The 17,269-nt window shown below is 36.9% G+C and overlaps 1 protein-coding gene across 1 annotated transcript; it reads left to right on the top strand.

Moving 5' to 3' along the window:
* The first annotated feature begins 7,063 nt into the window (after positions 1-7,063).
* On the top strand, positions 7,064-15,347 carry LOC114355921 (uncharacterized). Its single transcript, XM_028308969.1, has 2 exons — positions 7,064-7,566; positions 13,013-15,347. The coding sequence occupies exons 1-2, from the start codon at positions 7,535-7,537 to the stop codon at positions 14,925-14,927; spliced, it is 1,947 nt and encodes a 648-aa protein (XP_028164770.1). The 5' UTR covers positions 7,064-7,534; the 3' UTR covers positions 14,928-15,347.
* The last annotated feature ends 1,922 nt before the right edge of the window (positions 15,348-17,269 follow it).

The raw sequence follows: 17,269 nt of genomic DNA on the forward strand, positions 1-17,269 counted from the left end.
TTCAGAATCTAATTTGGACTTCCAGATAGGTACGCTTTCTTCTTTGCTTAGATAATCCTACTTTTAAAGTTAATTCTAAAGGTGGCCTTTATGTGGGCTAGATTCCAACACTGACCTTAATTTCGAACTCATCCTATGTTCTTCTGATTAATTTCGTTGCGGGTCCATGACAGTTTAACTTTCCCCCAGGACAAACTTGACCTTCATTGGTTGGGTTTTTATGGCGGTCAAGCTGTAGATCCTGGCTACACAGTAGTTGCAGTGGTGGGAACGAGAGGTGGGAATAGTCCCGTTTTTTACCTTAATTTAGAGTCCTTGCAGACTTAACCGATTATGTACCTTAGAAATTCCATATTATACCTTAGAAAAAAATTACCATACCTTGAATTACACCTAAACTATAACTGATGTGTTATCGGCCGATTCCTCATAAAAATTAGAATCTAAATAAAAAGTATGTACCTAGTCAGCGGGGGCTCTTACTTTTAGAGACAGTTTTCCTAAACCTTTTTAGAATTGTGCCCATCAGCACTACTAACTAAAGATGACACTCAAAGACAGCTTATCTGTTTCTTCCCCATCGCACATACATCGGGGGGCAAAATACCATTAATAACGGGATTAGGGGAAGAAGAATAAATTGGGAAGAAACCGCCGGGAGAGATTTATCCCCACTTAGCATAAGTTGCGCGGGATGCGGTTTTCATTAATTTTTCATTTGCTTCTGTGCGGTCTGAAAGCATCTTGGATACGACCATACTCCTAGAGTCTCCGTTGACTACAATGTTTGTATCGGCCGATAGTTTGGTCGGCATCTAATAATTTATATGCGGAATCTAAATATATATAACTCAAAGGTGACTGACTGACTGACTGATCTATCAACGCACAGCCCAAACCACTGGACGGATCGAGCTGAAATTTGGCATGCAGGTAGATGTTATGACGTAGGCATCTGCTAAGAAAGGATTTTACGAAACTCCACCCCTAAGGGGGTAAATCGGGATCCACGCGTACGAAGTCGCGGGCGGCCGCTAGTTGGTTAATAATTCCCAAATCGGTGTAATACGTGCGCACTTTAATACTTGTTAATGTTACAGTCAAAACCACTTTTGGCCGATTTTTGCAGTCAAAAGTGGTTTTGACTGTAGGTAACATAATTATATTTGACCTATGTGCTACCGTCATGTTCATCTTTTTATCTTTGTGTGTGTGTCACAGCCCGACAAAAAAAAATACATTTTATCTGATAAATATAACAATTTAATGTTGTGTAACTTAGTATATTGGAATAAATAAAATAAACTGTTTGGTCCTACTATCTGCAAACCGCACGACGCCATAATGAAAAAAAAATCACCATAGACAAAACATACAATATAACAATCCTAATTAATCTTTCACCGGCTATTCTATTTTGTCTCTAATTCTTCTCATTTTTCGCGAAATTTCAAAACAAAATCCCTTATAAAACCCGGAAATATTAACGCTACAGGCTCAAGCATACTCGAATGGGGGAGTCCAATCTCATATAAAATTTATATCAAATAACAACCAATTTCGCGAAGCCCTACGTTATTAGGAAAATATTTAATACAATTCCATACTTGCACAGTTTATGGAATAATAGCATCTATGTGAAAGACAAAAGATCGAGAATCCCACGAGGGCGTAGACAACAAATGTATTTCCAACTGACTACTCATCAACATTGGGCGATATTGAAAAGAAATAAAGGAAGAAAAGGGAATTCCGAAATTGGTAGGTATAAAGGTGACGTGTTACACTGACGAGCAGGGATGAAAATTTTGAAATAATTGCGTTAAATTAAAATAAATGTTCTATTATGGCCTGTTTTTTCAACCAAATAACTTTTAGCTGAAGAATAATTTTGCCTGCACATTGACAGTTTCAGTATGGAAAATGTCAAAATGACAAATATATTCTTTAGTTAGAAGATATCCGATGATTGAAAAATCTGCTCTAAGACGAACAAAAAAGGTTTTTCAATAACTTTTTGATACTTGTACTGTAACTACTTTGTTTACAAGTTAGTGGTTTTACAAGCAAGATAGTAGCAGCAAGCGTTAAAATTACTAATTTGTCTATAAATGGTTCTAATTTCCTTCAATTTTAACAAATCTCAATGCTCATTTAGCTGTGATTGTTAACCATCAAATTACACAATTTAGTCTTTATCGTAAACTTTTAACAGCATTTTTAGCTACCGATTAACGTACCCATTAATTTGGAGTCGCTACATCTCGGCCCGCACTGCAGCCGAAGAAAGCAACAGGGAACGGCCCTAGGCTGAATTTTAATAAGATGTCACTGCCATAACAAGGGCCGAAGGGAGCCGAAATTTTATTACAACAAAAACTTTATCATTGAACAATAACACGCGAAATTACGTGCTTCTTAATTGGATCTAATCGACCAAGGCGGTTAATGCCGATGGGGCCGAGTGTAATGCCTCGGGGCATCTCTAATTTGACAGCTCGGTTTCTTAATGAGTGTATTAATAGCACTAACAGTCCTTTGATTAGGGATGGGTTTTTAATTTTTTCGGCTTTTTTAAACGCGTCCGAAGTGGGCGATAATTTTGTCTTTAATTGTACGATGGGTTGTTGTTTTTATTTCTATGGGCTATTAGACAGGTAATAGAATGTAATTATGGTGAAATTAGTAGTAGTTTGCTAGATAAAGTGGGTGGAAATGGCCCAGATGTGGACATAAATAAATTAAATTGCTATTATATGACCGTGTGTTTCAACGTATTTTTTGGTTATCTTGACTTTGAAGTACCAATTTAAATAAAAACAAAGATCAAACTAATCGGTAATGACTTTGTGACGACGGAATGCTTCTACAGTAAAAGTAATAAAAAGAACAATTAGGTTATAATGGTTATGTGTTACCTTAATGTGATTGGGTATTGATAAACATTAAACTAAATTAACTTTAATATTAATTATACCAATGTTACAGTAGTTAGATATTAGTTGTGTCTTTAAAATAAATGAGGGCTATAGAAGTTGTAATAAATTAAGGTAGTTACTTAAAAGTTTCTCACTTATTTTCGAGATAGGTAATTATTGGTAGGCCCTCGATCACTATTTACAACGTACAAATTTTTAAATAAATAAATAATGTATCACGAAATTTAATAAAACGGTAAGGCATAGTCATAGTCAAAAGTTATTTGGAAGAAGGCTAGAATAAATTAGTGTTTTTCCAAGGCTAAAAGACATTTCTAATTGGAATGAGAAACCTTAGACAGAAAGTTGATTTCCCAAATTCCTAATTTTTTGTAGCGACACTTTTGTAGTTTAAGACAAATTAGAAGTAAAGACAAAAAACACAGAATGTAAAGGCTAAATGAGTATCAGTAGTTTCATTATAATGCACATTTTACCCCACCGAACGCTCTATGTCGAAATCATGGGGTATTAAGTTATAGACTGACAAAGCTTGTAAGTATAAAAAGTCATGGGCTAGGTACTTGTGATTTTTACAAGTTTTTCAGACCATCTCTTTTCGCATGATGTAAGTGTTTTTTTTTCTTCTTTTATGTACTTTAATTTTTTAAATCTGTAACTTTAACGGTAACTATGACGATAGCCGGTGTTTTTTATTATGGAGTTAGACAGATTTTTGATGTTCGTTAAAAGATGGTGCAAGTGCAACCTGTTTCAAAGTATCAAAATATTATACGGTGCTACGATCAAAGCGTTAACCTGTCAACGCTCGCTTCCATTTCTGAAGGCACATTTCTTTTATTTGGCCCGCGAGTTCAAACGCGTGCAACTACCCCCCGTTAACTCATCCGATACTTAGCGAAATGTGATAGTATATGCTAAGTTGAGATAAAAATGTATTCCTTTTAAAAAATATGAAAAAAAATGTTTAAGTATATGGCTTATGGTTTCGTTTTGTTAAAAGCAAATGAAATTGCAGGAATCTAAATTGCCAGTGTGAGTTTTCTATAACAAGCCTTTTGTAGCACTTTAAAAAGTACCTTATAAACTACCAATTCCTTTTGGAATTGCTGGATTTTTTTTTCCAAAATTACGTTTATTTTACCTTGTGCAACTGCATAAAAGGTATGTGCAACATAAATGAAACTAAATAACATAGAAAACTATCTTAACACGTTTTCTTTGTGAATTACAGAAAATGGAAATTAATAAACATTAGATGTTAGTTGAAAGCGTGTATCTTCAACATAAGTTAAGTAATAATAAGTTAAGTATCTAAATTAATACAACACTTGAAAGCCTCTCTTTTATTAGACAATACTGTAATGTTAGTAATGTATTAATATAATAACTCAAAATAATAATAAAATGCGTTCGCGTTGTAATATCCACATAAAATGCACAGCCGCAGTTCAATATTAAGAATTATCGCTTCCAAGATGGCCGCCAAATCTAAAAATTTCGCATTTGCTACGCGCTAACGGGACCCCGCGGGAGGGACGGAGGGACAAAATGGGTCCTCGCGACATTCGGTGGCCATTACTGCGCCCTACGACTCACCCTCTCACTCACTAAAAACGCGTTCAATTTTATATGCGGGCTTATGTACCTACTCGTGTGTACACAGTCTTCTTACTCAAACAGAATAACAAGAATTTGAATTCGAAATATAAAATCCACACGCTCATTTCATAGCGAAATGTTTACCGGATTAACTTCGGTATACAAACTTTTTAAACAATTCGCGCGGAAAAAGAAACTCCTGGCAGTTTGCGTCGGTGCGGAATTAAAAAGTTTGTATATCCGATTTTAAAATTGGAACACTCGATGACACGTCATACACAAATCACAACCCGTCACTTAATGCGGGCAAAAGTTGTTGTCAGGCCACTATTTTGTATTTCTTGACCTTTTTTTCTGAGAGCCCTTTTAATGAATTCCAGTTTTTTGTTCGCATTACCTTCGCCCGGGACAAATTACGGACGTCTCCTTATAAATATTCGGGCTGTTAAATAAAGGGTAGACACACGCTTCTCAAAGTTGCGCTTATTACTTTTACCATTATGAACTTTTGCGTAGTTCAAACATTTTTTGATAAAATTCTGCTTTCTAGCATAATGAATTAATTAAATATCTGCAATCAACAAGTTTATTTTCATTTCTGTGACAAATATAACATAAAAAACATTGTTGCTCATACATTACAGAAAAAGTTGATCGTAGATCCCGTTCACTTACATTTTTTTAAGTAACGTGATTTTGATGAATCATAATATTAATAAATACGAAACGCATTAGAAACCATTTTTTTCATGATAGACTTAGGCCCAATTTTTTTTATTCGTAGTTAAAATAACTAATAGTCAAATTTGATACATGTCAAATGACAAGTGGTTAAATATCAGAAAAAAAATGTTTTTAGAACAATAGTTAGCCTGACTTTTAGTACATTTCTTAACTATTAGTTTACATTTTGTTAATATTTAACCATTAGTAGCAAAATTTAACAATTAGTTACTTTAACTATGAATCAAAAAACTGGGCCTTAGTCGCTTTAAAAAAAATACATAAACCATAGAAAGTTTTACAACCACTGCCTCGCATTAATAAGATTCACTCAAAGTCTCACAAGATCTGAATGAGAGCAGCGTCAATGGAAACCTGTTCCAAATGAGATTTAGTTTTTATGCGCAATCGAGAAAACGACATTTTGAGTTCCCACTGATTCGCCGGTAAATAATATTGTCAAGGCATGCATAACCAATATGTGACACTTTAATAACATGCTAATTCGTGTTTTTAATCCAGACGCCTTCAGTTGCTTATTCATGAGATTCGATGAAATTTTAAAGACGATGTGGTTAAAATTTATTAAATGTACATTCAATGTATTTAAAACAGCTTTCAGACCAAAAGAAGCAATAAATACTTATTTAAAAAGTACTCGTGTAGGTTGTTACACTTTAAAAATAACGCTGCAAAATTTTACACAATGACGGGCAAATAATTTAATGCCAGTTACCTTAACAACATCTGCTTATACCGAGTTGTAATAATTTAACGGATTTCAAACTAATCTCACAGCGAAGACCAACAAAAACCTCATTACCATCTCAACACGTTACAGTTATAATTCCTCGTTGTGCAAAACTAAAATAATTGCAGGAGCTCTCAAACAATGAACAAGAAAAAAGTGCGTTGCGTAAAAGAAAAAAGTTTATGCAAATTTTGCCCATGCGGCTACGGAAGGGTTAAATCGGTCGCCATGACGAATGTTGACGTCGTGTTTGGTAATCGTTTTGACGTTTGTGTAATTATTTTGAATTTCGAAGGTACGATCATCGGCGCTTTTGTTACTGGCCAGCACTTGTTGTTTAATTTATTATTTTGAAACAAGTTGATAAACAAGTAAAAAAGTAAGTTCCAGAAAAGCAAACCTTCTTTTACGGGCCTACTATTAAAAATGTTAACAGTGTTTTTTGGACAGATCGCTTTCAGTAAATTAAAGGAATTCAGAGTAAAAATGTATGGGTTCTGTTATATCGGAATTTACNCAAATCCCGACAGTCGCCATAGATTTACTTGTGTTGCGTCAAAAAAGCAAAAGAGCCTTTCGGCGAACGATAAACGCCCCGTGTAATTTTTGCGAGGCCGAAGGCCGAGCTCCGATTGCGAGGCCGCAGGCCGAGCGCCGCGTAGGGCGAAGCCCGGAGCGGCCAGCATCGCAGATCTAGCTTTTGTAGCCCGCGTAGCGGGCGACCAAAGCTAGTTACTAAATATAAAAATAAAAATTGATGACACAGAGCTTCTATTGCATTGACGTCAATACAATAGAAGCCCTACGTTTCCTTGCCAATAAAATTTACTTGATAATTAGTTGGGTTTGGACCGTCGCGCGCGCAACATTTATTCGGGGAATTTTTGTCATTTACTTTCTTAGTTAATTAAATTTTTCAAGTGTAGTAACTTTAGTTTTTTTTTAAAAAGACCTTCTAGACCCACCCCGTAACAGAGCGGTACTGTCTCATGAAGACGAGAACCATAATGAGTGTCCAGTAGCCATGGCCACAGAATAGTGGTGTCAGAAGTGGGATACCAGCATCGAAACGTGAATAAACTTTAATATCGCTGGTATCCCGTTACGCGTCGCGCATCAAACTTCAAGTTCCAGCCAACCCAGCTCCGGAGCGACAACAATCCAGCTTCGACAAATTCCGTCTTGGTTCAGACATCGTCACGACAGTAAGCCTCCTGTCGGAGCCTGCTGACGAACCGCCCAAGACGATCTTCGATTGGCGTGCCACCAAGCCGCCCTGTCTAACCGCCCGCCAAGAGCGTGGGCCACCCATCACCGTGCTAAGAAAGAGCGACGTCCTTCCCGAAATTGCTGCATCCAGTGGTCCAGCCGGCCAATCGCCCCGTCATCAAGTCCTGTGGGCCTGCCGAGCTACCCATCGCTGCAATCTTCACTCCCTCGTCGTGTGCCGCTGCCCTGCCGTGCCACTCCGAGTCCCCGCTACGCCGTTCCTGTACGTCTCGTAGTTCCTGTGTCAACGATGCACCTTCCGCTCGTGATCCTGCTGATTCTGTAAGTGAAACGTTTTATCAACTGTTATCGCTATCTCGTTATCTTTGAAATTTATTCGATTTATCATTGGTACTTACATTTTATCTAAATCTACTCTCATTCTATTCTTTACACAATAATTTTAATTTACTTACCAATTTTATTCTTCTTACGAAGTTATTGACTCATAAAATGACCGAAAGAGGACTAGATTCTAAAATGAACTCAAGTTCTGAAACCCTATCCCTAGAACCATTCCCTATCCAAGTCCTGTGCAACTTCATTAGCCCATACAAGGGTGACCGTGCAACACTCACGGCTTTCTTAACCAATTGCCAGAATGCTCTGGACCTGGCATTACCAAATCAAAAAACCTTACTGTTTAAATACATAATCGCTAAATTAGAGGGCAAGGCGCAAATAGCCTGCTCTAATAAAATTTTCGACAATTTTGAAGCCTTAAAGACCTTTTTGAAACAAAACTTCGGTGAGCGTAAGCACTACAGCCACCTCTTGCTAGATTTACAATCCTGTAAGCAGCAGTCAAATGAGACCGTTGCCGAATTTTCATTAAGAATAGAAAGTTGCTTGACTGACCTCCAGTCAGAAATTCATAACTCTGACACGCTAAAAAAAGATTTGTCAGGTAGAATTGCCATGACAGAAGATCTGGCTTTATACACATTCATTTTAGGCCTACATCCACGGCTTAGTAATAACGTTAGGTGTAGGAATCCTAAGACCGTAAATAGTGCAATTAATATTGCATTAGAGGAAGAAAAGATACAAAACCTCCTCTTCAAAACATCCATTAAACCTAAATGCAAGACATGCGGGAAACCCGGACATTCCGAAGCCGAATGTAGGGCCCCCAAACGGGCTATCCCACGTGTCCCATTCCAATCGAATGGTAATCAACCTTCTACTTCCCAACAAAGCTCAAACTCGAGTTCGACTTCAATATTCTGCAAATATTGTAAGACCAAAGGTCACGATATTACACAATGTCGGAAACGACAATTCAACGAAAACAAAAATCAAGGTAATTTTAATAAACCGGTTCATATTGCCTATGATGAGCCGCCTTCGTCAGTGTCGTCACCGACGCCGCTGGATCAAATTCCATGCGAATACGACGGCGATTCTGACGGTGATTTAAACTAAGTGATCGGATTACGAATTCGTGCCACCGTATTCCGATATCTAAGCATTCCGGCACTAAACAATCATTAATTGTTACACAAAATTGCGCTTCTACGACTTCACCTAATAATTCACCATCTTGTGTCAACACAAAAATTAAAACTATATCTCAATCGACCCCCTCGGGATCCTCTCAGTCATTGGGTATAAACAAAAAAGAAACCCAATCGACCCCTTCGGGATTTTCAAAGTCATTGAGTATTAAAAACGAAACTCAGTCGACCCTCCTAGGATCTTCTAAATCACTGAGTCCTACTGCACATAAATCTCGGTCGACCCCTTCGGGATTCCCCAAATCGCCGAGTCCTAACAAACCTAAACTTGACCTAAGTCCTTCAGGAACTCCTAAGTTGTTGAACCCTGACAGGCAAACTCCTAGTACAACGATGCCTGTACACGAACTTAAATCGTCCTTACACAAAATATCGTTACCTCATATCTTCCTTAAAACGGAATACTCTCAAAAGCCTCTTTGCTTTTTGATTGATACAGGTTCGACTGTCAGCATCCTCAAACTCACCAATCTTGACATTAAACCTTCGCTTTTGTCCGAAAAAATAATACTTAAGGGCTTAAGTAATAACGACTCGTCCTGCGAAACCTTAGGGTCCTTACAATTGCAATTTCAATGTCAATCGAATAATTCCTGTAAACCCGCTCTTCTCACATTCAAATTCCATGTTATTGATGAAAATGTTAATCTTAAATACGATGGAATCCTAGGAAACGATCTTCTAAAGGAATTAGATGCTGATGTTCAGTACTCCCAAAACTGCTTAATCGTTCGAGGTCACTCTCTCCCGTTTTATTTTAACCAACCTGCATATGTCATACCTCCACGGTCTGAGGCCATAATAGAATGTCCACTCTCGAATCCTTCATCAGAACTCTTAAACATTTCCGAAGGATTAATCCTTGACCACCAAATCTCAGATTACGTCTTCTTTGCTAATTGTATTGTACAAGTTAAGCCAAATAACCGCATCAATATCTCAGTACTCAACACCTCAGATTCCGAAGTCGTTATCCGAGATCATTTCGTGCACCTAGAACCGTTTGATAATCAATCATTATTGCCGATTGAACATTCCCATAATATCCAACAACATTCATCTCTCGATAGAGATCAAAGAGTCCTCAGCCAAATAAGAACTTCTCATCTAAACGATGAAGAAAAAAATATCCTCTTAGAGTGTTGTTCAAAATACACTGACATTTTCCACCTAGAAGGTGAATCACTCTCCTGTACCAACGCCATAGAACATTCTATTAACACGAAAGATACTGCTCCTATACACGTTAAATCTTACCGCTTTCCAGAATGCCACAAAGACGAAGTTGAAACCCAAATCAAACAGATGTTAGACCAAAATATAATACGACCTTCAATTTCGCCTTGGAGCGCCCCGGTCTGGGTAGTTCCCAAAAAATTAGACGCCTCCGGTAAACAAAAATGGAGGATAGTTATAGACTATCGTAAACTCAACGACGCAACTGTCACTGAAATATACCCACTTCCTTTGATCACTGATATCCTTGACCAACTAGGACACTCCAAATATTTCACTACCCTTGACTTAGCATCAGGATTCCACCAACTGAAACTCAAGGCCGAAGACGCTCCTAAAACAGGTTTCACCGTGATCACAAACGGTGACGCATCAGGGCATTATGAATTCACCAGAATGCCTTTTGGGCTTAAAAATGCACCATCCACCTTCCAAAAGCTAATGAATACAGTCTTAACTGGTCTTCAAGGTCTCCATTGTTATGTGTATCTTGATGACTGTATTTTATACTCTCATGACCTTAAATCTCACGTAGAAAAACTAAACCTCGTATTTGACAGACTCCGTAAATTCAACCTCAAATTGCAGCCAGATAAATGTGAATTCATGCGACGCGAAGTCGCTTATCTCGGACACATTATAACTGATAAAGGTGTATCCCCAAATCCAGACAAAATAAAAGCCGTTGCTCAATTCCCTACTCCTAAAAACCCCAAGGACATCAAATCCTTCCTTGGCTTAGTAGGATACTACCGTCGTTTCATAGAAAACTGTTCTAAGATTACAAAACCCTTGACTTCACTTCTAAAAAAGGATGCTGTATTTCAATGGTCTCATGAACAAGAACAAGCGTTTAATACCCTAAAAAACAAACTTACTTCAGCACCTTTACTTCAATACCCAGATTTCAGCCAACCTTTCCTTCTAACAACTGACGCCTCAAATTACGCCGTAGGCGCTATCCTATCGCAAGGCGAAATAGGAAAAGATAAGCCTATAGCATACGCGTCACGCGTATTAAACAAAGCCGAAGGTAATTATTCCACAATAGAGAAGGAACTCCTAGCCATCCTGTTCGGAGTAAGGACTTTCCGGCCTTATTTATACGGCCGTAAATTCAAAATTATCACCGATCATAGGCCCCTCGTCTGGCTATTTAATGTCAAAGATCCCGGATCCAGACTCATCAGATGGCGCCTTAAATTAGAAGAATATGACTATGAAATTGTTTACAAACAAGGCAAGTTAAATTCAAACGCAGACGCGTTATCCCGGATTCCTATAAATACATTACATAACGAGACGGAGTCTATGTTATGCAATCCTACCCAAAGCGCTAATAATGACACTGATGAGTCACATAACTTACCTTCAATTTCAGAGACATACGAACAATTCTTACAGATAACTAAACAATCAGGTGTTTCCTTTGATACTGCGATACAAGAACACAACGAATCTTTACTTAAAACCAAGTGTCGGCTTATCGCTTATCCTACTTCAATCGACTTAGATGAGTCAGTTCCTTATTGTCTAGATATTATAAACCTGTCTACAAGTGAACCCGATATCCGCACAATAGAACGTGAACTACATACCTACTATTCTACATCTAATGATAAACACGTTTTTACTCATCTGTTCACACGCATCAATCACTACGACGAGATGACTTATAAAGACATCTTCAATGTCCTCCGTGAATACAGAGACATGATCAAATATTGGTACATGGAAGAAAAGGAGTTTGCTATATCAGACTTCGCCGACCCATTTAATAAATTATCGTTCACTAAAATATATAACATCATATCTTTCTTATTCCACAACACAGGAATTAAAGTAAACATTTATCACAATTCCATTAAATACCCTACACCAGACGAAGTCAAACAAATCCTTAGGGATAACCACGATTCCCTTTCAGCCGGTCATCCCGGTATCTCCCGTATGTTAGATAGGATCAAATCACAATATTGGTGGAAAAACATGAGACAAGAAATAGAAGATTATGTCAAAAATTGCCGCTCCTGCCAAATTAATAAACCCTTAAGACAAACTAACCGAGCTCCAATGGTAGTAACCTCCACTGCTACTCGTCCTAATGAAAAAATATTCCTGGATCTTGTCGGTCCGCTCCCTGAAACACACGAATACAAATATAAATTCATACTTACACTCCAAGATGACCTGACCAAGTACTCGCAAGCCTATCCTATGCAAACGTGTTCCGCTGAAGAAACCGCCAAACTATTTGTTAATTACATCTCACATATAGGAATACCTAAAATGGTTGTAACTGATCAAGGCACGAATTTCTGTTCTGAAGTATTTAAACAACTGGAGAAACTGTTCGGGATCAAACACATATTCGCATCCCCATATCATCCTCAAACCTGTGGAGCCCTTGAGAGAAGTCATTCAACTCTCAAAGAATACTTAAGATCTTACATAGGCGAAAACCAACACACTTGGGACCTATACATTCCAAGCGCGATGATAGCTTATAACTCCAACGTGCATAGTACAACTGGGTTCTCCCCTTTAGAATTACTATTTGGTTATAAACCCTATATCCCAAGTAGTATCGATGTACTTGATACTAATACCTACACAGACTATATTCGTGCTCTCAACCACAGACTCTATTATTGTCGCCAAAAGGCTCTTCAGAACATCCAATCTTCAAAAGATAAATCCAAAACTTACTATGATTCTAAAACTAAACCTGTAACATATAATGCCGGTGATATGGTTTACATTCGTTGTCATCACAAGCAAAACAAAGCCTTATCTGCTATTTGGAAGGGTCCATTCAAAATCATAAAGATAAACGGAAACCACACCGTTACTGTATTAGTAAATCGAAAGCACGTGCGTCACCATTATGACGAGATAAAACTCGCAGCTGATCATACGTCACAATGATTAGTAAACACACAAGACCTACCTCAATATCATATGTTCTATTGCAGGTCAGCACAACCGCCGGTCACATGCGATTACGTCACCACGATCGTATCAAGCTCAGGGCTGTACTTCGATAAACTGTTAGATGTCAAGTTCATCAATAGTTACTGGAAAGTAGTTACTTATCTCGATATAGGGCACATAAATCCTAACCTTGACAAAGTAGAAGTTTTATTTGAGAAAATCACTGCATACTGTAATTCTTTTGCATCATCTAAGATTAACTCTGAATGTACTAACTCGCTCACTGCACTTCGAAATCAACATCTTGACAATGTGAATAAATTCTCATCTGTATCCTATTTACTCTCAGATGATGAACCCAAAGGGCGTGTAAAAAGAGGTCTCATTGATTTCGGCGGATCACTTCTCAAAACATTTTTTGGCACATTAGACACCGAAGATGCAGTTAAATTCTCTCAGGCAATCAACGATGTACAGTCAGACGAAAAAAAATTAGCTTACCTCATGAAAGATAACATTCATGTTATAAAATCAACTATTTCCTCTTTTAACAACTCAATATCGAAAGTAAACGAAAACGAAAAACATCTTATGAAAAACATGGAGGTCATTCACAACATCTTAGAAAACGTCTCAAACAGCAATGATAAACTAGAGATTAAATCTCAGATAAATTCACTGTTAACTTCACTCGAGTCTATAATTTTAACATTATCTTTTGACATTGACGATGTTAACAACGCTATTTTATTTGCCAAGTTAAATGTCCTGCATCCAACTGTACTCAATCCTTATCAATTGTATAGCGAATTAGATAAACATAGGAACAGCCTCCCAAAGCATTCTGAGCTCCCAGTGTCCTTGACCCTACAGAACATTCACGAACTTATTGATATTTCTAAATTGATTTGTTTTTATCACTTAAATAAGATTATAATCATAGTAAATATTCCTCTAGTTTTACCACAAGTATACAACCTTCATAATGTTATCCCATTACCAGCACCATATGATATCTCGAAACCCGATACATTCGTACTCATCGCTCCAAACACGCCGTATATTGCGATAACAGGTGATCATATGTTTTACTCTCAAATCAGAGACTTAAGTGAGTGCAAAATGATTAGTGAAAAGTGCTATGTGTGTGAATTAGTGAACGTGTATTCTACAATTGCAAACCCGACCTGTGAGACAATTTTGCTCACAGAGATTGTTAACAGGCTACCCGATAATTGTAATGTTAAGTTGCTACATGGGTCCGTGGACGTGTTTCATAAGCTAACAAACAACCGCTGGCTATTCGTGCAATCAGAACCTGGCAAATGCCATATCAGTTGTGACAGTCAATCCGACGATCCTAACGTAATTTTATTTGGTACTGGTATTTTAACTATCCCTAAAAACTGTAAAGCTTTTTATAAAACTCTACAATTCATCCCCACAGGTGAAACAGTTATTAAGAACATCTCAAACACGATTTCCAATTTTAATATCATTTTAGATGACTGTTGCGAAAAAGCAAAACATAACAGAACATTAAATAAATTGCCGTTTTCCAAATTAGAGAATGTGAACAACTTAGATTCGCTACTGCACGCCAGTTTACACCTAGACTCGTTAGAGCAAGACCTCAACAAATTAGATAATCCTTCACATCTCGAACGTTATGGTATACATTACATTTCAGTCAGCTATTTTATCAGTGGTATTTTCTTAATTTATATTATATACAGAAACAGACGGCTCTTTTGTAAAAGTAATAGAAATCAACGTTGTTGCATTCAAATCTTTAACCAGTGTAACAATAAAAAGTCTGTAAAAACCACACAGAGCATTCGGGATGTGGAAGATTCGTCCGGCTCTGACGAGCACGAACCTAGATCAACTCCATCTCCGATGAGGAGGAATATCATAATAGCTCAGCCAGCACTTCACGCCCATGTTAGAGAATAAGTTAGTTTTAAGTTTTTTGTTAATAATTTTAGTAGTAGAAATAGCACCCGGCATTAATCCTAAATTACATTAAATCTTTTTTTTATATACATTTATCTCGTTAAATATTTTCTGGTCCAATAATTTTAAAATAAAAATGTCCGGTGCTATCGCTACAATGTTCGCAAACGGCAGTCCAAACAAAATAATTCTTAATCTCTCATCTCTTAAGATGTGATGAGAGATCTTAATGGGGGGGTTGTTATATCGGAATTTACATTACTAAATATAAAAATAAAAATTGATGACACAGAGCTTCTATTGCATTGACGTCAATACAATAGAAGCCCTACGTTTCCTTGCCAATAAAATTTACTTGATAATTAGTTGGGTTTGGACCGTCGCGCGCGCAACATTTATTCGGGGAATTTTTGTCATTTACTTTCTTAGGCCTTTCAGCAGGCCCTCTGTCGTACGTTTGCAAGACCGCACATCATAACTATTGATAATAATTGACAATTTTATTCTGATGCAGTTGCCAATCACACAATTTACCTTGTGCGATCCTGTAAACGCACGACAAACGTCCAGCTCAAAACGTCTAATTTGAAATAGCTCAAAGGCTGAGTTGCACCATCAAACTTTGACCGTGACTTTAATGATAACCGGCGATTTTCATATGGAGTTTGACAGGTTTTTGACATTTGTTACTGTCAAAGTAAGATGGTGCAACCCAGCCTAAGAGTAAATGAACTGAGACATTGTTTTTCCATGGTTGCGCTGATATAGGACAAAGTTTTCTTTTCTAAAAGCAAAACTTGTGATGATCTTGCAAGTGCAAGTTTTTATTGATCACTTAGGTACCTATATTTTCAACCAACTTCAAAAAAGGAGGCGGTTCCTATTTTACAGAAAGTTTAAAACCCTATGAAAAAGTTCTCAAAAAAAATTTTACAGGACTTACTTATTAACAACAAAAAAAAATCATTGGTTCCTTATAACGAAAGGCCGAAATACCACAGAACTAATTATATCATTGCGGCACTGCAAATGAAATAAACCGAACGACTTCAACTGAACCGATGCTATCTCCTCAAACTCATGCAAAACGCCAATTTAAATCAATTACTTGTAATAATTATCGTTTTTGAACAAGCTTAAATACTTTTTAATACGTTTGCTTTGAGCTGGAGTATTTTAAGGGGTATTTCTTGGTAGTGACATTCTCGTTCATGTTTTTTTCCGATAAAAGAAAGTTCTTTTCAAAATATTAAAAATTGCGACGGACAATATACCAAAAATGATAGAAGAACTCTTTGTTATGATCCCAAATAACCGAAAAAAAAAACATAAGAACAGAAATAGTGAGAATTAATAGTAGAATTTAGTATAATTAGCTACAACTGTGAGATAATTTATTCTATCTTTTAAATTATGAGCCAGAAAGTATGTAGTTAAAATAATTAAGTACAATTAATAAAAATCCGAAGACAATCTCATCAATATTGAGGATATCCTAAACGTCGAAGGGTTAAGTAATTTCCTACAGTTGCATTGTAGAAGTGTGGTTAATTGTATTTTTTTATTAAAAAAATGTGGTTTTACATCCGCGCTACGCCAATGATCGTAAAGTATTTCAAAACCAGTAGGCTTGAACCACTCGTATCTCCCATTACCATATAATAATATCCCGAACCAAATGTGAAACTCTATCTAACCCATTAAGGTTAATTTACATGAATTTAACTAAAGACTTGACCGAACTTGAATGTAAAACATCTTCACAATTAATCTTTGAAAGGGTGAGAAATAGATAAAGTAGAAAACAACTCGTAACAACAACTTTATTTGCGTCTAAATAAAGTTTAAAATGACTTAACAAAACTTAACTTCCTGTGTTGTGATTCAAATGAACGAGTAACTGATAGCCCTGAGAGCGACATTCCATATTCAAATTTAGAAAAAAAGGCCATTCATAGACACTTTTGTTTTTTTCTGTCTCAACGTTCGAAAACTGGGACACGCATATCATTATAAGTTGCCCTTTTAATTTTTTTTTCGCCCAAAAACCGGTAAGCAATGAATACTAAATCATTAGTAGTATTTTGAAATTGGAACGCAGCTGTGCACTTTTTTCGCGACATTGTTTTTTTTTCAGATGCATAAAGAAAATGTTTGGTTTTATGATTTGAATATTTTTATTGGGTTTTGACTGCGGAGTCAAAAGCGCTCAAATATTAATGCACACCTTTCATTTTTTTCTCATTTTAAATAAATTTGAATTATCGAAACACAAATCGACGGCAGCTTAACCTGGTGATTCGTACTGGAGGCAAAATTAAATGTTAAATGAGTTTACTGCA

The sequence above is a fragment of the Ostrinia furnacalis genome, unplaced genomic scaffold (genome assembly GCF_004193835.3).
Source record: "Ostrinia furnacalis isolate ACB-3 unplaced genomic scaffold, ASM419383v2 OfSCF2576, whole genome shotgun sequence".
Lineage (NCBI taxonomy): Eukaryota > Metazoa > Arthropoda > Insecta > Lepidoptera > Crambidae > Ostrinia > Ostrinia furnacalis.